This window comes from Heteronotia binoei, chromosome 1 (assembly GCF_032191835.1).
Source record: "Heteronotia binoei isolate CCM8104 ecotype False Entrance Well chromosome 1, APGP_CSIRO_Hbin_v1, whole genome shotgun sequence".
NCBI classification, from domain to species: Eukaryota; Metazoa; Chordata; class Lepidosauria; order Squamata; family Gekkonidae; genus Heteronotia; species Heteronotia binoei.
Window position 1 is genome coordinate 232,510,440 of NC_083223.1, and position 22,089 is coordinate 232,532,528.

At 40.4% G+C, this 22,089-nt stretch overlaps 2 protein-coding genes across 8 annotated transcripts in view; one reads left to right on the top strand and one right to left on the bottom strand.

Annotated features, from left to right (window-relative positions):
• ASB3 (ankyrin repeat and SOCS box containing 3) overlaps positions 1 to 22,089 on the bottom strand; it is a 52,188-nt gene that overhangs the window by 26,361 nt on the left and 3,738 nt on the right. For 2 of the 6 annotated variants that reach the window (XM_060249085.1, XM_060249094.1), the window contains exons 2-3: positions 3,483 to 3,599; positions 1,165 to 1,370 (exon numbers count right to left, since the gene is read on the bottom strand). In XM_060249085.1, coding sequence (XP_060105068.1) covers positions 1,165 to 1,360 — 196 coding nt within the window. In that variant the 5' untranslated portion in view covers positions 1,361 to 1,370; positions 3,483 to 3,599. Of the gene's footprint in view, positions 1 to 1,164; positions 1,371 to 3,482; positions 3,768 to 21,500; positions 21,577 to 22,089 lie in introns of those variants that run through there. The other 4 variants (XM_060249113.1, XM_060249111.1, XM_060249108.1 and 1 more) reach the window with 4 other exon arrangements.
• CHAC2 (ChaC glutathione specific gamma-glutamylcyclotransferase 2) lies at positions 3,804 to 17,220 on the top strand. Of its 2 annotated transcripts, XM_060259732.1 has the most exons (3): positions 3,804 to 4,169; positions 12,408 to 12,443; positions 16,625 to 17,220. In XM_060259732.1, exons 1-3 carry the CDS (start codon positions 3,951 to 3,953, stop codon positions 17,012 to 17,014), a joined length of 645 nt encoding a protein of 214 aa, XP_060115715.1. In that variant the 5' UTR covers positions 3,804 to 3,950; the 3' UTR covers positions 17,015 to 17,220. The 2 variants fall into 2 exon arrangements, with proteins under 2 accessions (XP_060115715.1, XP_060115722.1); XM_060259739.1 differs by lacking the exon at positions 12,408 to 12,443.

A 22,089-nucleotide genomic window follows, 5' to 3' on the forward strand; every position in this document is an offset into this window, starting at 1 on the left:
AGGAAGGGAGCGAGAAAAGATGTTTCAGTGCTTAATGCACTTAAGACAGGAAATGGAGATCCAAAGACACTGAAGACTTAGGGCTGAGTCCAGTAATCCATCGGTGGAAAGTGCTTCCCATGAGGGACCTTTGCTGCCCTGTCCTCCACCTAGCACTCCTTTCTGACTATGGTAAAGTTTATTCCTGGAGTCCCACAAAGACAACAAACAACCAGAACAGTAGGCTCCAGCTGGGAGGGAAAAGAGGATTTTTTATTTATTTATTTATTTATTTGGGATTTATATCCCGCCCTTCCCACGGATGGCTTCCCACGCCCTTCCATCCCCAAATGAAGTTTGGAAGAGTGAAAGGCAAACAGTTCTATGGTATGGCACCCACTTCATCCCCCCTGCCTCCGTCCATTATCCTATGGCCACAGTTCCTTTACTATGGGGTACTGCATCAATCAGTGCAGAGAACCTCATAGTCCCATGGCCCGTAGCATCCAAAGCTCTTAAGCAAGGGCCCCAGTGACCCTTTTAAACATTAATCAAAGTTGAGCAGACCATCAAAGAGAACTGTTTGAGTCCACTTACACCTTTAAAACTAACAAAGAAGTATACAAAAGCTTATACTTTGAATAAAATTTTGTTGGTCTTGAAAGTGCCACTGGATTCAAACTTTGTTCTGCTGCTTCAGACCAACATGGCTATACACCTGAGACCACCAAAGAGTTTCACATATATTATCTTGATGTAATCCTTGTGACACAGAAGACTGCTGTTATCATCAGCCTAGTTAAGATAAGATGTTGGGAGAAAGAGTCTTGATTCACACTACCTAGTAAGATCATGGTAAAGTTTGACTTGGGAATTTCCTGATTTGTAGCTCACCCTCTTAGGTGTTATGCTACACCAACTGGTATTCCATACATATTCTGCAAATGCAGCAGTTCATGGACATTCTCCTTCCTAAGGGAATCTAAATGACCATATACCATCTGTGCATAAGCTCAACTTACTAGTAAAGCATTAACTGGCAAGGCAAGCAGTTCCAAATTTTTTAAAAGGGATTTTTAAAAAGGAAACCCAAGAACTAGAGTGCTAAGAGGCCCTCATGAGTATAAAAACTGGCCTCCTCTGCCTTACAATAATATTTTCAGACAAGACACAATTTTTCCTTACCAGCATGAAGTAAGAACTTCAGACAGTCAGTCCTGTTATAAAAGGCTGCTTCATGAATTGCCATCCAACCCCTGTTATCTGGAACATCAACGCTGAATCCTTGTTTGATTAGCTTCTTCAAATGTTTGACATTCCCTTCTCTAGCTGCAAGCCCAACAGCTGAACATCTGTCAGAATAGGCTTCTGTGAAATCCATTCCAAGAGACCTAGGGAGGGAAACAGCAAGGACATACGCACTCATGTAAGTTGCAGTAGATCAGGAAGATAGCAATGGTACCGTAAAACATAAATTTGCTCATTTGATAGGAGACTCCTAAAGATTAATTTGAAGCATGTCCTCTTATGGATGTATAATAACAAGGATAAATACAAGGATGTATTTGCATTTTATGGACACCTGCGACATCTTCAAATTGATTTGATGCCTGAAAAACTAGATAATACTCCAGACTGGCAGTGATGACATGTGGCAGCCAAGAGAAAGAGATGGCTTTCAGCTGGATTTGGGACCAGGCACAATGGAAGGCATTTAAAGGAGGGGGAGATATTATATCTCAAATGGTTGTTGTCAGCCACAACTCCACCTGCTTTTTCTCTCATGCTTCATTTACCCTATGCTCTTACACTTAAATCATTGTAATCACAAACTAAAATCATGACCCTTTATTAGACAAGCTGAGTTAAAGTCCAACTGCTATCAAGGTTAAACCCAATAGGTCACATTGCATGATGAGTGTAGTCCTGAATTTTAAAAAAGCCAGCAAGTCAGAGGAGCGAAGATCCATGAGGCAGCATCCTAAACATCAGTGTTTCCATTGTTAGCAGAGTTGCTGCCACTTACTCTGCTCCTCCTCCCAAGTTCTAGGAAGCTGCCTCCTGGAACCACTTGAGGAAGAGAGCTTTTCTACTAAAGGAAGAACTTTTAACTGCCTGTTCATCCCCTGCCTGTAGATGACAGGTTCTAGTTAGTGGACTGTTGTAATTTTTCTTATATCGTATGCCACTCTGATTCCACACAGAGTGGAGAAAAGTGAGATAAAAGTACTACATGTCCACACATGAACAAAAAATCATCAAAAAATAAAGCTAGGTTTATTTTGGGCCACCAACCTAAAAATGATAGTGGGAGTTGCAGTGCAAAAAAAATTAAGGGAATGCAAACATCTTTAGCCTGATTATCTCTTGCTGGGTGACCTTGGGCCAGTGAAACACTCTCAGCCAAACCTACCTCACACAGTTGTTGTTGAGCGGATAAAATGATGAAGAGAATAGTGTAAGCTACTTTGGATCCACACTAACAACGCATAAGCAAGAAAAGGATGTGTGTCTTGTCCTGAGTTACGAAACCCTTGTTTTGCACTGTGGCTTAAAAGCAGAATTGAGCCTAAATGTTTCAAGGGACTCAGGAGCACCTGATAAATGAGAGACCAGACCAAATCTGAGAACAGCTCAAGTGTACAAAATTCAAGCATCAGCTATAGGACAGCAAACGTCCTGGAGGCACTCAGGCTTGAAAAGAAACTCCTGTGTACAAAGACATTTTAATGCATCACAACAGTCCTGGGAACTGACAGTCTTTTGTACTTGTGTGTAAAGTGCCATCAAGATACAGCCAACCCCACGGAGTTTTCAAAGAAAGAGACAAACAGAGCCTGTTATCTTTACATAGCCTGTTACCCAGCAACAAATTCTAATTTCCCATAACAGCACACACTCAGAGGAGATTCACAGCCAAACTAGCTTGCAGAGGAGCTAAACACAACATGTTTGCCTTTAAATACACATTTTATTATATTCTCATTTAAACAGCATTTTAAAGGGTTTAACTACACACTAAATGCAAACTAGATAGAGAAGTACCAACACTGCTCTCTAAACAAAGAAAACCATCAGATGGAGCAGCTAAATAAATAGTTGGTGGTACTAGGTATAGTTTCTGCACTCACAACTGCCCCTGCCAAGAACACTCACATTACATAAAAGGGGGGGGGGGAACCTTATGGTGTCACAGCAGTCCTTTCTCCCCCACAGCTTATCAATATAATGATAATTTAAATATTTTGAAAAATGGAACACAAGAAGAAATTGCAGCAATTGTGATCCAGAATATTTTATAGTTAAGGAAACCAAGAGATATGTAAACTTCATTTTTAAAACCACAATTTAGCTAACGCATATATATTTCTCTTAAGAAACCTCCTTTTACAAAACCGAAGGCTACACTATACTGCTATACTATACGCTTTCCAATACCCATTTTTTAAAACATAATTTCTTTTGGAAAACAAAGCATCAATTGTTCCTGACGCTGTACTCACTTATTCGTGAATATCACCGTCGATCACGTCAAGGAAAAGTCTCTTTAAAGTCCATTTGTGCACATTTCCACTTCTGCTGCTCCCTGTGGACACAGTTTCTCATTCGCATAACAGCTTCTGCAACGAAAAAGAAGACAATAAGGTGCTTCTCTCGTTGCCTTCTCAGTAGCCCATCACAGGGAAAGCTCCAACAACCCTCCAAACCGTTTTTTTGCTACGCCTTCCGCAGAATCTTCAACCGGCATAATGCTCCCGCCCTACGCAGGGCCAGAGACCGAAAGGGACACTGGGAGTTGTAGTTTAGCGCGACTATGAGGTGGAAACCCGGCGTAGCCTGTGACCCGTGAGTCACCTCCATCCACCGAGCAGTGTCCACGCGCAAGCAGGATACCGGGCCGAGGCGAAACTCCCTTTGGCAGGTCACGCACTACAAGCCCCAGCGTGCCTTGCTGAACCAAGCCCGGGAGCATGCAGAGCAACAGCAGCCCCCGGGGCCACCCCCAGGCTCCCCACTCCAGGGAGAGCGCCGCAGAGAGCGGCGGGGCGAAGAACATGTGGGTGTTTGGCTACGGCTCCCTCATCTGGAAGGTGGATTTCCCTTATGAGGACAAGATGGTCGGGTACATCACCGGCTACAGCAGGAGGTTCTGGCAAGGCAGCACGGACCATCGCGGAGTGCCAGGCAAGGTGAGCGGCAGGGCGGGGGTACTTTGCGGACCGTGTACAGGCGTGCTTCGCTTTGGTGTGAAGGAGCCAGATCCACCACCAGATTAGGGATGGTATTCAATTATAGGACAAAAAATAAGGGTGGGGGAAGAGTGAGCTGTCTGACCAACGGGAATGGCCCCCGCACCCATACCTCTCTTTTATACAGCTGCTGGACGCTTCACAGCCAAGAAGGCAGCCATCCCGCATGGGTCAGGGAAACAGAACGAACGGGCGGTTCCATTCATGTAAGGAAAGACCCCAGAAGCCAGGCGGACTTTCCTACACGAGTCTCCGCGATTGCTCTAGTAACGCAGTTAGATTCTTTCACGCACACAAGCCCCTCTTGGTAACCGGGCGCTCCCATGCCTTCATATTTTGCTATTTCTCTTACGCACAGAGAAAAATAAAAAGCTTTAAATCCCTCTACACCCTACAATAATCACGAATGCAAGTATCAAGGGAACAAGTGATACAAGATGCCGGCAATATTTTCCCATCTGATGTGGAGCCCGTGAAATCGATCCTGCCTGGGATTCAGGAACAGCTGTACAGTGTCTCAGTTGGAAAAGGGCATTTTAGGACACTGGCAAAAGCTTCAAAACTAGCCCCCCTCCTTGTATGCCTTCTCTTAAAGTCTTATGTAAACCCAGACACCCTGTTGTGGTCAGTAAAGACAGGCACAGAGGCTACCAATGGAAATAACTTCAACAAGATAAGCTTTAAAAAAAAATTTAAAAACCCTTCATGCCCTCTACAATTAAGCAAACTCTCTTAAATATTTTTTTCACCTGAATTACAAGAAGATAATGACGTTCAAGCCTGAAATTTTTCCTAGACTCAGTAGGGCTTCAAGAAGCGTAGAGAATTATCCTTTATATAAAACAGGTATTAGATGTACCAGTTCAGCATCTGTTGAGCAAGCTGTCTAATGCAGCCTCTTTATAAAAGTTTTCTAACTATTTCTAGAGCCAGTTTGGTGTAGTGGTTAAGTGCACAGATGCTAATCTGTGATAGCTGGGCTTGATTCCTCACTCCTCCACATGCAGCTGCTCGGTCAGCCACAAGTTTTCAGCAAAGCTGTTCTCTCAGAGCCTTCTCAGCCCCACGTACCTCCTCACAGAGTGTCCATTGTGGGGAGGGGAAAGGAGACTCTGAGACTCCAAGTGAAGGATGGGGTGTAAATCCAATCTCCTCTTCTTCTATCTTGAATATATTGGGGGAGGGATATATTAAGTCTCCTCTTTAGTTTGCCTGTAAATTTGGCCAGTTCAGTTTTTGATGTAAGGCACTTGAGAGATTCACAGCCCAGTACCTAAGCATATTTACATAAGTCCCAAACTTACAATGGGGATCTTTCCTGCCAAGTATACTTGAATGGTATTGCTAGAAATACCATTCCTTGTGTTTATATGTGGATTCTGAAGGCAGATCAACACAATCAGAAGAACCTTGTGTGGAAAGTCACACATTTATTTCTTCAAATAATAAAAAACAGCCTTAACAGTAGAATTCTGGCCAGTCAGGGTACTGTCCAGCCTAGCCTTCTCTCTAAAACCACAGCTTTCTAGGTGCAGAGCAGAATTTGACCTGAAGGAGCAATCTATCATGAAATCCCCTCTACACTCTACTAGCATTCTGAAGCCGTTTAGACACGTAAGGAGTATAATCTGGAATACTTTATATACTTAGTACTGAGTCCTTGCTCCATATTAAGATGCAAGCTCCTTCCTGGCTGCTACCCCCCACAAAGTATATCAGCACAAATGACATAAGCGAGTATTATTTGCCTAGACTGAAGAATTTTGTTGGAAAACAGAACAACCTATAGTTGTTGCCTCAGAAGCTCTCCCTGTCTCGCTCTCTTCAGGACCCATAAAGCACATCCTGTTCTCTCCCTTCCCATCTTTCTGTCTGCATCAATATTGTTGTCTCAGTTTTCGTTAAGGTGTCTCAAATCATTATGAGTTAACAATTTGAGTCACCCTAACTGAAACTGAGACAAGAAAACTGTGGCAACTAAGTGGAATGCTTCCTGTGACTAAGCTTGAGAGATTTGGTTTGGTTTGTGTATAACCTCTAAGAGCTCCTTGTCCAAACAGGCGAGTTAAATTGTTTGTCAGCTACTGACCAAATAATCACAAACACTGTTTCCAAAATGTATGCTACACCAATCACATTCTTCACTTAGTGTGAATATGATCCTGCTGCTAATGAATTCTATCATTGTGTGCTGAACCTATTCCTAAGCACTGTTATTGGATGATCCTGTAAGGAGAGAAATAACTTGTCTCTACTATTGCCCCAAGGTTTATTAAAGTCTTCCTTCTTCCTGGTCACCATTTGTGGGGGAGGGGGGGATTAAGGCACCCCTCTTAAAGACCAATGTTAAACCTTAAATTCTTAACAAGGTTTATTCCAGCCTAAGCTTTAAGAGCTTGTCCATAACAAAAGAAAAGAACAAGCCCCAGTTCAATGAGAAGTTTGGGTGCCTGTTTTATGCACCTTTTCTCACAACCCTATAGATTGCATTAAAAACACAAGCATTACCTCAGCCTAATTTCATAAGATGCATATTTTTCAAAACTACCTGCATTAAAATAACAGACCTCACAGTGCTTTGCAACCTTGTGTGCCTCATGCTATGCAAGGGGTAGAGAGCTTATATAATTCTAAATAGCATTTGTTGAGTGAAGAACACAATGGAGTTCAGAAACATCCAGCAATCTGGGAGAATGGCACTGAGGGAGCGGGGACAGGTTATTTACAGCTGCATGTGCGGCAAATCAGTCAGTCATCAAAAGCCCTTAGTTGACTGCCAACATACATGAAGCAAAACTTAGAAATAATTGGCATTCTTCTGTGAATGAAAGCATGCAATAACCCTGCTGTTTATTACAGCCTGTAATTCAGAGTATGAATGGTTTACCAAACATATATCTGCTGTATCCTTTGCAGTCTTTAAAACAGATTTGTTCCATGATTCATATCAAATCATACGTCGCTCATGACAATGTAATATGAAGAAAACTGTGTAGTTTTGGTCACCATATCACCAAAAGAACATTGCAGAGCTAGAAAAAGTACAGAGGAGAGCAACCAAGGTGATTAGGGGGTTGGAGCACCTTGCATGTGAGAAAAGGCTGAAGAATCTGGGACTCTTCAGTTTAGAAAAGAGATGAGAAAGGGAGGACATGATAGAGGTTTATAAAATTATGCATGGGGTGGAGAAAATTGACTTAAGAGAAATTTTTCTCCCTCTCCCAAAGTACTAGAACTCAAGGGCATCCAGTGAAGCTGATGGGCAGTAGATTCAGGACGGACACAAGGAAATACTACTTTATACAGAAAGTGATTAAAATATGGGATTTGTTGTCACAGGATGTAGTGAGAGCCACAGAAAAAACAGCTTTAAAGGGGTATTAGATAGATTCATGGAGGATAGGTCTATCAGTGGCTACTAGCCATGGAGACTGAAGGGAACCTTCACATTCAGAGGCACTAAACATCTGTATCCCAGAGCCAGCAGGCAACATTAGGGGAAGGCCTCAGCCTCTATGTCCTGTTGTTGGCTGTCGAGAGGAACTGGTTGGCCACTGTGTGAGACGGGATGCTGGACTAGATGCCCCATTGCATAATGGGGGAAGTTGCTAGATCTCAAATGTACACTTGTACAAATGTATCCCCCTGTGAAATAACGTCCTACATGAGGTGAGTGAATGTGCAATTTGGCTTATTTCCACCATTTTTCCTCTCCAAAAGAGATGGAAGGCAAATTGTACAACAGTCCCACTGAAACAAGATGTCAATAATATTGACTGGGATACATGTATTCCAAAGAAATGGGTTCCCATCTCTCCAAATTTAGAAGCCTGTCACTGAGCCAACCATCTGAACTGGCACTAAAATCCATTAGATATGCCCCACTTCCTACACCATCCCAGGCCCCCAGTCAACCTATTAGCAGGAACTGAAGCCTCCGGAAAATAAATTTTGGTTACTGACAGTAGCCATAAAGTAAGGAAACAGTTAAATCTTTAGGGGAGGGCTTTCTGTAAGCTATCATAACAGAGAGTACCCTCTTCTGCAGCCTCGCTCTCATCAGAGTAAAAGAATGAAAAAAGAGCCTCTTTAAATGAACTCAGGGAATGGAAAGGCACATACACAAGTAAATATCTAGGTCTTTAAGAACCTAGCACCTGTTACTGAACTCAGCAACAAATGAGTCTTGCATTAGTGGGAATTTTATGCAGTCTTTAAAAATGCATTGTAACAATAGCGACCAAAGCTTGTAGAGCAGTTTAAAAATGATGCAACAGCTAGTACATGGCTGGCATCAAAATATATATTTTAACAAAGCCTATAGACTTTCTAAACAAGATTCTGCCCAGCACTGTGAAAACCTCACTCATGCTTGACTAAGTCACCTCTGAAGCTCAGTAAACATAATTTAGCCATTTTAGTTGTACCTTTACAACCATAAGAACTAGAAACTCATTTTTTTAATGAGAAAATAAAGTTGATCCTCTTGGCAACCTAGATTCTGAACTCACCACAGTTTTCACTTTTTCTCACAAGTACTATACAAAAGCAAGCAATGTTGGTCACTAATCACAAGTGTCTGTTGTACAGAAGAAATATTGCATGAAATCTGTGTTCCTTTTGGACTTGTCAAGTTATATTTTTTGCACACTGCTTGGAACACTGGATTTTTATGAAAAATCAATGTACTTTCCATATTAAAAATAAAATTGGCATTATCTTCATTCAGAAACACCAATTCCATTCATCCCATTCGTAAACATGGAAAAATCATCACTTTAGACATTAATATAAAATGTTTAACTGCATGGAGGAAATATATCTATTCACAAAATCCACAAAACTTCAAATAGTTTTACACAGTATGCACTCTCTTTATTAAAAAGTGATGAACTAGATCAATGTATCATGATATGTAAAGAGATACAGAAAATTGAATGATGAAAGTAGAAAACAATGCAATTTTTATCATCATTAATATATCTGATTCTCAACATGGCCCTGAGGATACTGAAATATGGAGACTAGGAACATGAACAGACAAGAAGATTCATGTCAGCTGCTTTGGGTCCCAGCTGGGAAGAAAGGCAGAATATAAATGGATTAAATAATAAATCTGAAGGCTAGTGGGGCACGAGAGAAGAAAGCAGAGACAGGTGAAAGGATATGGCAGCTTCCAGGAGGAGGAAATACTGTGGGAAGGAGGATACAGGATAAAATAATACATTCACCCAAGTCCTTGTGGGTTCCCCCTATATAAATATATATAAATGATAAATAGAGTAAAAGGCCAGAAAGGGTAATGATGCCATACAGAGGTATTTCTGCACTATGTTTGATTATGGATGTCCCTAATCATTAAATACTGAATCTTAAGGGAGGGAGGTGGTAGACTACCATTATTTTATATACATTGTTCTTCAATGTTAAATTAGGTTATTGATTGTTACCAGTAACAGAAACATAAGAAGGCAATGCTGGTCTAAAAGAAGCTTTAGATGGCCATCAGATCATATGTGAGGGACTCCAATCAAAATTTGATTTCAGAACAGAAATCTAACCAATCCAAAGCCATGTTCAATAAGCTATAGTTTGTTAGTACTCTTCCAAAAAAAATGGTCCTAATATTCTATTCTTTTAGAATTGTAATTTAAATTGTTTTTATCATGACTGTTAGCCTCCCAGAGTCCGTTTCCGGAGTGGGCGGCATAAAAATCTAACATAAATAAATATTCCTGATGAAAACAGAATTACATCAACTTTAAAGTAATTTTTAAAAGCACAAATTGTCAAGCAGGATAGAAATATAGAATATTCTATATAGGTACAGCAGTTAAATTTCCAGAAATTTTGAAACAACAAGATGACCAAAAAAACCCCACCACCTTTTGTTTGTTTGTGTCTTGGGAAAATGGGCATTGCAGAGGAAACTATACGTAATGCTTAACATTTCCATCAAAACTAAACTTTTATTATACTGATTTAACAACTTAAAATGTATTGTTTATAATTTAATGCATAAAACTGTACTATTTGGTACATGTGCCCTACTTTTTTGTTTTTAAAAATTGCAAATATACCTAATACTTAGTAGAGTTGCCAATCTCCAGGTGGGACCTGGAGATCTTCCACTTTTACAACTGATCTCCTACTGGCAGAGATGAGCTCCCCTGAAGAAAATGGCTGCTTTGAAGGGTGGACTCTATGACATTGTACCATAGTGAGGTCCCTCCCCTCCCCAAACTCCAGCCTCTCCCAGATCCACCCCGAAGTCTATTTGAGAGAGAGCTGCATTCTATGCTACCCCTGCACGTGTATCTTTTATTTCTGTCATCTGAGAGGTAAGGGGGGAAATCATAATAGGTAAAACTATCAGTATATTTAGTTATTAAACTGCTAACATTGAAAACACTGAACTCTAATATATTGTCACTAAACACATAGCATATTAATTTTGCCAAATTTATATTTACACAAAAAATCTTGAAAATGTGTTGCATATGTATACATCATTAACACTGCAGACTGATTTACATTTTTAAAATTCCATAATACATATTCTGAGTTTTTCTGAGTGTTGTCTTGATTGCCTTTCTAGACAGTATATTCTGAGTAAAATATTTTCTTAAGGAAAAATATTTTATAGGATTTTTTTCAGTGTTCTCCAAAGTGTTCCAATTTTTCCAAGGGGTGGGGAGAGAGACACCTCAAAATTTTTTATATTGAGCAAGAAAACCCTCATCTTGAGCATAGATCCAGGTGGGCAGCCGTTTTGGTCTGAAGCAATAGAACAAAGCAGTAGACAAGTTGTACCTTTAAGACCAACTAAGTTTTATTCATCTTAAGCAGTTCACTCATTCCAAAATTTCATATGTATATTTTTCAGTGCTCTGCCAAATTGCTGAGACAACTGGGGGAAAAATAGTCCTCAAGCTTTTTATACTATATATTTTGAGTGAGAAAAACCTTAAGAGGCATTTCACTTGTCCAAAAAGAGAAAATATGTCACAGGCACTTTTTTCAAGTGATCCATAAGATTTCCCAAATTTTCTGTTAGAAAAAATTTAATGCCAATAGAAAAAAACTCTGCTTTTTCAAATTTTTATTTCCGGGCCTTCATATCTCTCTGTATACCACTCCTTACAAACCTGACATGGGCTTCTGGAAATAAGCAGAACATTTTTTGTGAACTCTGAAGATCATTACCTGCCTGATCTACAAACTCACTGAGCTGTATCAACTGTAACCTTTGCTATAAAGTGTGTATATATCCCATTCATTCCATTTTGTCACTATTTAACATGTACTTGCATTGAATGGAGAGAATGGAAAGAGTATATTAAAAAGACTGGAGGGCAGAAATGTGGAATGTACAAGCAGGTACAGCTGCCTTCGTGTTGGCGCATTGGTTTATCTAAGTCAGTATTATCTACTCTGATGGGCAGCAGCTCTCCAGGGTCTCAAATCTACCCTATCTTTTTAATTTGAGCCACCAGGGATTGAACCTGGCTGAGACCTTTTGCATGTAAAGCAGAAGTTCTTTCACTGAGTCACAGCCCCTAAAGGAAGGACCAAAAGAAGAAACAACATTGATGGTTTTGAATTGCCACTGGGCATTTGCCATTTCCCTTTATACTCAGGTTCGTTTTCACTAGCATGATTCATAGTTAGGCCTGATTATTAATGTTAGTCAGGATAAGGGCACTCCTAAACCACAGTTAACAAAACTGCTGTCAGCTGTACTTAGAATGTCCAGGTGGGGCATAAGGGAGATGAAAGTGTGCCGTTCCACAATTCTCTCATAGTTGCTACATTACAATCAGCATTTGGGTGGCATTATGGCTATACCAACTTTAAGCAGCAATTTTCTGACTGCGGTTACATAGCCCATTATAGAACAAGGTAATAAGCATACAGTGAGGTCATGCAATCACCAAGTCTGTCACACATCTTGTTTTTTAAGCTGATTGTGTGATGAATTTTATACTGCTGCTGCTATCTCTGAATCTTGATCAAACATAACATTTCCCTCATACTGATGCTAATATGTTGTAGGCTGAGGTCCCATACTCCCCATGGATTGAGTTTATTTGTATGAGTTGTTTCTGGTTTTGCCACTGACTTGACACAAAAGACATTTTTTAAAAATAGTATTATTATTTTTTAATTTTATTTTAGCCTGGAAGAGTCGTGACACTTATTGAAGACCCTGAGGTACAGTAATTGTCTTTTGTATGTACATTGTCTTGGACCAGTGGGAATATATTTGATAATACAATTTTATACAATTCCTCAAGGCTGTAGACACTCCCTGCATGGCATTTTGCCCGCAAGGATCCCCCACCCAAGTGGATAAATAAATCACATTATTCCCTTTCATACATCAAAGGGGCATATTATTGTGGTAAACCTGGATTCTTCAACATGTTTGGCAAGATATCAAGAGTGATGGGTGGAAAGGGCATTTTCAGTGGAGAATCTGTGAATGTAAAAAACTCCAGAACCCACCTCATTTTATATGATGAACTGGGCAGACACATGAATAAAGTACACATGGCTGTCCCATCATATCAATTCTGGCCTTTAGCTGCTAGCCTGCACCAATGCTCGTTTTTCTTGTAAATATGTCCATATACATACATACAAACCAGGCAACCACATACATAAAAGTGCAAATCAGCAAGTTTGCAATTCTGTTCTCTAGTCAGACGAGTACTCAGGGTGGTCTTTAGCAAAACCTCCCTTCCCTGGCATCTGCCATACGGGGATAATACAGTGGGATGATCCAGCATCATGTTATATGAAGTACTCCAAACATTCAAAAATGTTATGAATGCTAAATAGTGTATCACTACTCTTCAGCATGTAATTCAGTCATATCCTCTTAGCCAATTCAGAACCTCGGTTAATATGGAAGGTGTTGCATAACACTGATCTTGCTCGTCTCTGGCCCTGTTCCAGTTTCGTTGGCTTTATTTGTAATCCTTAAGAGCAACGTGGCACATAAAGTTCCCTGTGTTTTCAGGATTTATTTGGTCAAGGCAAACCACTTGAAACAATAGTTCCCCCCCCCCCCAAAAAAAAACATGCTAACAGCAAACAGAGATGAATTTAATAGCAGCCACAGACTTTAGCCAGCTTTGTAGTTGACAAAACAAGCAAGCAAAATGCTGCACAGTGTCTGTCATTGTGACTTTTCTGTACCTTTCTGGTAAGTGTTTTTCACATTGCTGTGCAGTTAGACCCCATTATGCCAACCAACAGATGCTTCTATAAGCACAGAATAGTTAGCCTTGTTTTTTTCCCCTACTGTAGTTGTAAAAACCAAAACCTATATCAAGGAAAATAATCTATATTCCATAATTATCTTCACCTATTAATATAATATAAGCACAGTGTAGAGGAAGCAACTATTAATTGGCATTTAAAAAAAAATCTTGCAATTACCATGCCACGTAAGCTTGGTCCACACCATGCAGGTGGTGCACCAAGTTTTGAAATGTTTTCCTATATAAAAACCACAATGCAAATGGAACCACACTGTAAATGGAACACTAGCACAGCAAGCACAAAGAAAGGGTAGAACCCTTCTACCTGTTGTACTGTTTGGCTACATGAATGGAGATTTTTAATGCAGTAAAACACTCAGAGCTGGAATCTACCACCTCCCACGGGAAGTATTCTACCATCTCAGGGCTCTGCTACCTCATTCTCTCGCATGTAACAACAGTACTTGTGCAAAATTAAATGCAGATATGCTAAGCTTAATCAGGGTGTTAAACAATCTGCCAAACAGGAAACGCAGATTTTCTTAAAAGTTGTTTAATAAATATTTGATAGCTATGTATAAGAGAAACACAGCATTATAAGCTAACTTTTAAATGTAAGCATATTTTAGGCCATAACCACACACCATGAGGCAGACAGTTCTCTATTTAATTCCACTTTTATTGCATTCTACCTCCCAATTAAGTGCAGAGTAAAATCTCATTTTATCCCCACAACAACACTGGAAGGAAGGCTAAGCTAAGAGTTACTAGCCCACTATCACTCCAAGAGCTACACTGGTAAGAAGAGATTTGAAGCCAGATCTCTCCAGTCCTAATCCAATATTCTAATCACAACATCACACTAGTCTTCATAAGATAAAGAATTCCCTATATTCCTGGTTACACTTATGTGGTAGAACAGTGTTCCCCAGAGAGAAGCTTTGGCTTGAATTTACACCATGTTGCCACAGGTACAACACTATTCTCTGCTGTGAGACATGCTTGCCTGGCACTAGACACTTGTACTCATTCAAGACTAGTGACTTTCAACGAGCCAAAAGCACCTAGTGCCGCACAAATTCACTCATATGAACATATGAAGCTGCCTTATACTGAATCAGACCCTCGGTCCATCAAAGTCAGTATTGTCTACTCAGACTGGCAGCAGCTCTCCAGGGTCTCAAGCTAAGGTTTTTCACACTTAGTCGACCATCGGCTACTGACGTGCCGCCTCGCCGACACGGGGATTCAGGGGTTGGCCTTACAGTGGCTTTCCTCTTTCCTGGAAGGTCGGGGACAAAGGGTCGCAATTGGGGGGGAGCTATCCCGGAGATGCACACTCAATTGTGGTGTGCCCCAAGGGGCGGTTCTCTCCCCGATGTTATTCAACATCTACATACGGCCTCTTGCCCAGATTGCCCGAAGGTATGGGCTAGGATGTCACCAGTACGCTGATGACACCCAGCTCTATCTACTGATGGACGGCCAGCCAGTCTGCGCCCCGGAAAATCTTGATCAGGCACTACAGGCCGTGGCTGAGTGGCTCAGACTGAGTGGGCTGAAGCTAAATCCTGCGAAGACAGAGGTCCTTTGCTTGGGTCGCCGCGGCCCGGGAGGGGGAATCCCCCTACCAGTTTTTGACGGTGCACCGCTGACAGCAGCGGACAGGGTCAGGAGCTTGGGGGTGCTATTGGAGCCTTCCCTGAAGATGGAGGCTCAAATGGCAGCCGCTGCCAAGTCCGCATTTTTTCATCTCAGGCAGGCAAGGCAGCTGGCCCCCTTCCTGGAGCGCGACGACCTAGCAACAGTGATCCATGCTACGGTCACCTCAAGGTTGGACTACTGCAATGCCCTCTACATGGGGCTGCCCCTGTCCCGAACTCGGAAATTGCAGCTGGTGCAGAATGCCGCGGCCCGGCTGTTACTGGGTCTCCCAAAGTGGGGATACATTCGGCCGGGTCTTCGGACCCTGCACTGGCTTCCAGTGATATACCGAGTCCGGTACAAGGTGCTGGTTATTACCTTTAAAGCCCTATATGGCCTGGGACCTGCCTACCTGAAGGACCGTCTCTCCCCACATGTTCCCCAGAGAGTACTGAGGTCGGGAACACAAAATCTCCTCACTATCCCTGGGCCGAAAGAAGCCCACTTGAAATCCACCAGAGAAAGGGCTTTCTCCATTATGGCCCCTACATGGTGGAATCAGCTGCCGGAGGAGGTGAGGGCCCTGCGGGACCTTGGTCAGTTCCGCAGGGCCTGTAAGACGACCCTCTTCCGGCTAGCTTACACCTAGCTAAGATGAGAACTCAAGGTAGCTTGCTAGACGTCTGTTTTATATGTATTGGAATGCCTACTGGTTTTTAAGGTTTTAACTGTTTAAATGTTTAATTATTTATATATTTAAAATTGTTTAATTTTTATGTTTGACCAATTTTTGGAAGCCGCCCTGAGCCACTTGTGGGAAGGGCGGGATATAAATCCTAAATAAATAAATAAAATAAAAAAATTTGCCTGGACCCTTTTAGTTGGAGATGCCAGGGATTGAACCTGGGACTTTCTGCTTACCAAGCAGATGCTCTACCACTGAGCCACTGTCCCTCCCACTTCACAGCACGAGAATGCTTCCTCAACAGACAAAGAAAGAGTTGTTGAAGCAAAGCATAGGATTCTGAGGGGAGAATCTGTAATCCTTCCTTGCCCACTAATTTTTCATTTAATTTTTCAATTCATACTCCCTCCTATCCTGCAAGCAGGCTCAGGATGGCTTACAACAATAAAAACAACATATAAAAAACTAAAAACCACATCTAAAAATTAAAACAGCATCATAAACAGGTATTATCAGAGGCATAAAACAGGTATTATTTTTTCCTCGCAATCCTTCCCTCCCTGGTATCTCTTCCCCCCACCTCCTATTTTTATTCCAGGTGGGTTCCAAGATCAGAAATAAGTCTGGCAGGGAGGAAAACAGTCAAAATTGAAGGATCGAGGTGGGGGAGATTCAGGGCTCCCCCTTGCATCTCTACGAATTTTCACCTGCAAATATGCCTTCAAAGGTTTTCAGTACCATTTTTCTATTTTAAAAACATGGATATGTTTAACTTTTCTGGTTGTATTCTTTGACAGGGCTGTGTATGGGGTGTGGCATACAAACTGCCATTGGGACAAGAAGGTGAAGTAAAAGCGTATCTTGACTTCCGAGAGAAAGGTGGCTACAGGACTACAACTGTCATTTTCTATCCAAAAGATCCCTCCGTGGAACCCTTCGATGTGCTGCTATATATTGGAACCTGTGAAAACCCTAACTACCTCGGGCCAGCGCCTCTAGAAGAGATTGCTGAACAGATTTTTAATGCTGTTGGGCCCAGTGGAAGAAACACTGAATACTTGTTTGAACTTTGCAACTCCCTCAGGGATCTTGTGCCAGAAGATGTAGATGAACATCTTTTTACTTTAGAGAAACTAGTAAAGAAACTTTTGGAACAGGAACAGACCCAAGGTCTTAACTGCATATAAACATCACTTTGTGGTTTCAAATACACTCTTCATCTCAGAGAAACACTTTCACTGACAGCAGAAATAGGACTTGGGGATGTTCCACATGGACTTTAGGATATCCATTTCAATGTTTCATTCAGGGTACTTTTGTTGTTGGTCAGTTTAAAGCTATGTTTTCAGGAGTTTACTGGGAAGAGTTTTGAACTTTGATAAATTTTAAAAACACTTTTCTCTCCATTTCTCAAAAATGAGGAAATCCTTTAGCTCTTTAAGTGTGAGGGAAAACGTTACTGATTTTAAGTTATTTAGAGTTTTATTTCCTTTTTTTAAAAAAAAAAATGTAGCTTGGGATTAAATCCTGCACTCAGATGGACTGCATTAGCACAACACAATCCTCAAAGTACACTTAGGAGCAGACCTAATGGGACCAGTCTGTAATGCCTTGTGGATTATAACACTATGCTGTTCTGTGCATACTAACTCAGGACGGTGCAAAACAAGACTTGATTCTGAGTAAACATGCATTGACTTGGGCCACAAGCCTCAATTTATACTTACTCAAGAGTTATCTCAATAGAGCCAGTCTATAGCAGCTTCCAGGTTAGAGCATTGTGGCAGTTATTCCTATGCAAGGACCAAGATCCTTCATACAGTTACATTAGGAGTATTTTAGTAAGTGGACATTATACTATAGGATATTAATTACCAAACTCAACTCCATGGACTCAATGGTTCTATCATTTCTATTTAAACTATTTGCCATTTGATAAAAATGAGCAAATAGTTACATGTGAAAAAAATTGTGCTTTCATTTTGCTCGTAGTGTCAAGATTTTTGGAAACTGAGTAACTTATCCTTATTGGTGCCTTATTTATTTAAATAGCAAGATTTTTTGTTTAAAAGTGAAAGTAAATGGGGGGTTAGCTTGAATCTACAATAACAGCAATGTTCAGTAATTTCCATCCTTAATCATTAATCATTAAGCATAGCATCTTTGGAAATATTTAAACATGTTGACAAAAGACAACCAGTCTTGAAATCTACACTGGAGCAATTTCAGTGACTTGAGCTCTGGGAATTAAACCAGTCTTCAAAATCCTCTATAGCCAAGGTAACTCTGAGGTAAGTGCCAAATTACTCCATGTACTGGAGTAACTCCCAGTGCTCAGCACACAAGTCATACTGCTGATCTTTTATCCATGCTTAAGAAATTGGAAGCAAGATGAAGGCACTCATGGTCCTTCCTTGGCATGAATTCCTCCTACCACCCTTTATTGGCTTTAACTTTATATTACAAATGTATCAGTGCTTAGCTATGGTGATTAACAGTGCAGTCCTCTGCAAAGTTACTCCAGTCTACAGCCATTAATTTCAAAAGGTTTTGACTAAAATTATTCTACAGGATTGTACTTGTATGTGGGAATAGCATTCATGCAGGTATGGTAGTCTGGTCAAAAATGAACAGCTAAGAAGGAATTCGTGCCAGAATGTGAAACAGCTGTATCAGCTTGCAGCCAACTCCTGATCACTTAACAGTGGTTAAGAGTTCAACAGCATGAGAAATGCATCAGAACACTAGAGTCAACTTGTTAAAGACTGATGCTTGAATGGCTCATCTAAAATAAAATCCATCCCTCTTTCAATGGCACTACCCTTTAAAAGACCTATTTAGTTTGGGGGAGCATGACTTAGTGATACAGCATTTGCTTGGCATTCAGAAGGGGCCAGGTGGCAGGTGATGTGAAAGACCTCAGACTGAGAAGCTGGAGAGGCACTGCAGGTCAGAGTAGACGAGGCTGACCTTGGCAGTCCCATGGTCTAATTCAGTGTAAAGCAGCTTCATGTGTTAGTTCTGTGTACCCAAGTGTGCCCTGGAATTCTGTTTTTCGTTTTATTTTTGAGGAGAACCCCATCTGCACCCAGGTTGCATAGCAAAACACTTTTGAAACTGATGGAAGTTGCCAAAGCATTTTATAATATGTTATGAGGAAGTCTGAACTTAAAGTCATAACTCCCACAAGATGAACCTAAAGTAGCTCTGTAGATCCAGACCACTGTATTAGAATGGAGGTACAGGTTACACACAAGACTTAACTTCAGTAATGATGCATGCACTTCTGAAAGTTCTGTTCCATTTACCTTCCTTTGTTCACACAATTTCCAACAAAATTGATAGACTCTGTGCTAACTTCTCTGAAGATAGACTAGGGCCTCATTCTTGCAATAGACTAGCATAAGGAGTTTCCGTCCCAATTGTGAATTTCCTTACTTCTTGGTTTATTTTCTTTAAGCCTTCACCAAAGCATATTTTTATATTTTAATATATAAAAAGGGTTTTTTTCCAAATGTCAAGTGCTTTCATATTCTATCAAAAATCTCTCTGTATATGTCCACTGTTCAAAATGAAGTCTATGATTTAACATCAGTAATGGCACAATCATTATTTACATTTGTGTTCATAAGCCAACTTTGTCTCTCTATCATTTACTTGTAAAAATTTCTCTCTCTCTCCTTTTTGGGAAAGAGGATACCTGTATTCAGTAAACCGAGAAAAGTGTTCTGGGGGAGGATCATATGCTAGACATTATTTAAAATGTGAAGATTTCACAAAAGGTACTTTGAAATGATAAACATGTTTTGAGTTTCTTGGAAAATGCAGTTACGAATGAGGCAAGGTTTGCAATGGAGAATTACTCCAAACAGTAATATTGATTATATATTAAAATAATTTATATAAGAACTTATAGATTAATCTCTACCCAAAAAAAGCTAAAGTCCTGCTCTGTTAAAATAATAAGAGATTTTTGCTGCGGATTTCTCTAAATCTAGAATTTTACCCTAATTTGCTTTCATTGGCCAGAAGGCAGTTCAACAATACATTAATATGTAAGGGATTTTTTTGTGTTGCACAGCCAGTTCTACCTTTCTCATAAACTAAGGAAGATGCAAGAGCAATAAGACTGTTGCTACTCAAGACAAAGGGGGGCAAACATTCAAAAATCCCATTCAGCATCCCCCCAAAAGCATGGCTTCTAGCCATGAAGTCCAAAAACCACTCTCTCCACATATAAAAATATATAAGAGGCCAAAAAGGGTAAAGATAGCACATGTAAGCACTCTGTGTTCAAAGAGAGAAGTCCCTCCTCCCTACTAGTAAGATGGTGGTGCTGGATCCAAAGGAAGCTTAGCAATGGACTTTACTACTACTTTATATACATTGCTTGTCAATATTAAACTAAGTTATTGATTCTTACTAGCAACTAAAAAGTAAGAATGCTGTTCTGAAAGTATGCTTTAACCCCAAAAGGGATTTAACCTCAGATCTGCTATACTATAGATGCCTTTCTGAACCTCTTTCACCAATTGATGGTGCTGCAATAAGGGGAACAAATCCATGGGGGCCAACTTATCTATTTTAAAATAAGCCTTAGTAATAAATGGTCAGATGAGTATCCAGTCTCTACTTTTCTACAGAAAAGTCATCGCCAAAATGGTGAGAAAACAGCACTCCCCAATTACATCTGCAATTGCTTGAAGACAGTCCTTATGAAAAGCTAGGAATTTCTTTCTGTGTAGGTGCAGTCCAAATTCTGCAGTTTCTATATACCATTGCAATAAAAACTGTTGTAATACATTGTTATATGCATATAAAGTCAGTGCAATAAAAGGCACCCCTTTTTATTCACTGGAAAAGATGTTTAACTCTGACTTTTTAGACATAAATTCATATCCCAAAAAGTACATTTTAACAGCAACCATGAAGTCACACCCATGCATTTTCATACTGCCTTGGACATTAAACCATAAAGGCTGGAATAAAAAGGAAAATATGAAACAGAATCCTCCATCAATACCAAATTCTGCTACACTGAGAACTAGCCTTTGTTAACAGAAAGGCACCAACTTTAGTGAGCTTATTTGGGGCTGATTCACACATACATATCATGATGCCTCCAGCAGGTTCTCTGGAGAGGCAGCACAAAAATATTCTCCATAAATAAATGACAACTGCAGCACCAAATGATTGCCAGCTTGTTTGTGTCACAATTCAGATACATTAGCTTGTTCTAAGTGATTAAACTTAGGAGATCATGAGGCTCATTTGTCCCCTTGCATTTCACCGTCATGGCAAACTACGCTTCACCAACTACGCTTCACCTGACCTGCCCTGGTTTGGGATTCTGCTTTAGAGGGAAGGCTACAAAATTCAATGCAGACAAAATGAGTTATGATTTATTGGTGAAGGCCCTCACTTACTGAGCAGCTTTTCTCATGCTCTGTAAGCAAGGATTTGTAGATTCCCAATTGTAGACTGGAGGGAAGGGGGGAGCGTGACCATTATTAATCCGACATCGTCCATGTCAGTGCTCTGCCCCCAACAAGTACGATCACTGCACCTAAAATATCAGGCAGTTAACGAGCATTTAACAAATTTCAAAGGTACACTTGCAAATGTAAATTAATAATTTCTATTTTTTTTTGTACCTTGGGAGTATTTTCCTACCTCAAAGGTTCTCTCTGTTGCAAAGTAAATACCCAAACTGTCAGGAACAGCCTTCAGATTCTCGTGATCTAGAGCACTTAAAGTAAAATGGTTTCCTGTATTAGTTTTCTTAAAGAACTCCTGGGGTAGTTTTTAATCCTTGTATGTTTCCAATAGAAAAACTATTCCACTGGTAAAATGCATAGATTTCTGGCGTTGTATTTTTACCCTGGATGCTTATTGTTCACAGAAAGCAACAATAGTAACTGGCTGTACTCTGGGGACACTGTTTACTACTGAACAAGTGTGAAGAGGAAAAAGATCTCCAGCTACTCTTCTGCGCATTCTGCAAAAAAGCTCAAAACACAACTGGGGCAGGGAATACAGCCCAAGGGTATTTCCAGGGATTTATGCATTAAACATTAAATTGGAAGAAGCCCTCAAGCTGCATAGTTCCAAAGAGATGGTGCCTACATCTTTAAAATGTTTAGGATAATTCGTATCTCAGCAGTTCCTTCCTGGCATTATTTCAATATGACAATTACATGAAATCCAACATTATGAAGATACAAAATCCTTTCTTTATGCACATTTCAAAATTCAAATAGTG

Bases quoted from the DNA above. Each gene is read 5' to 3' on its own strand.
- CHAC2 (XM_060259732.1), top strand. From the start codon at position 3,951: ATGCAGAGCAACAGCAGCCCCCGGGGCCACCCCCAGGCTCCCCACTCC. The intron at 4,170-12,407 runs GTGAGCGGCAGG...ATTTTATTTTAG, and splicing joins ATCGCGGAGTGCCAGGCAAG to CCTGGAAGAGTCGTGACACT. The intron at 12,444-16,624 runs GTACAGTAATTG...ATTCTTTGACAG, and splicing joins CACTTATTGAAGACCCTGAG to GGCTGTGTATGGGGTGTGGC.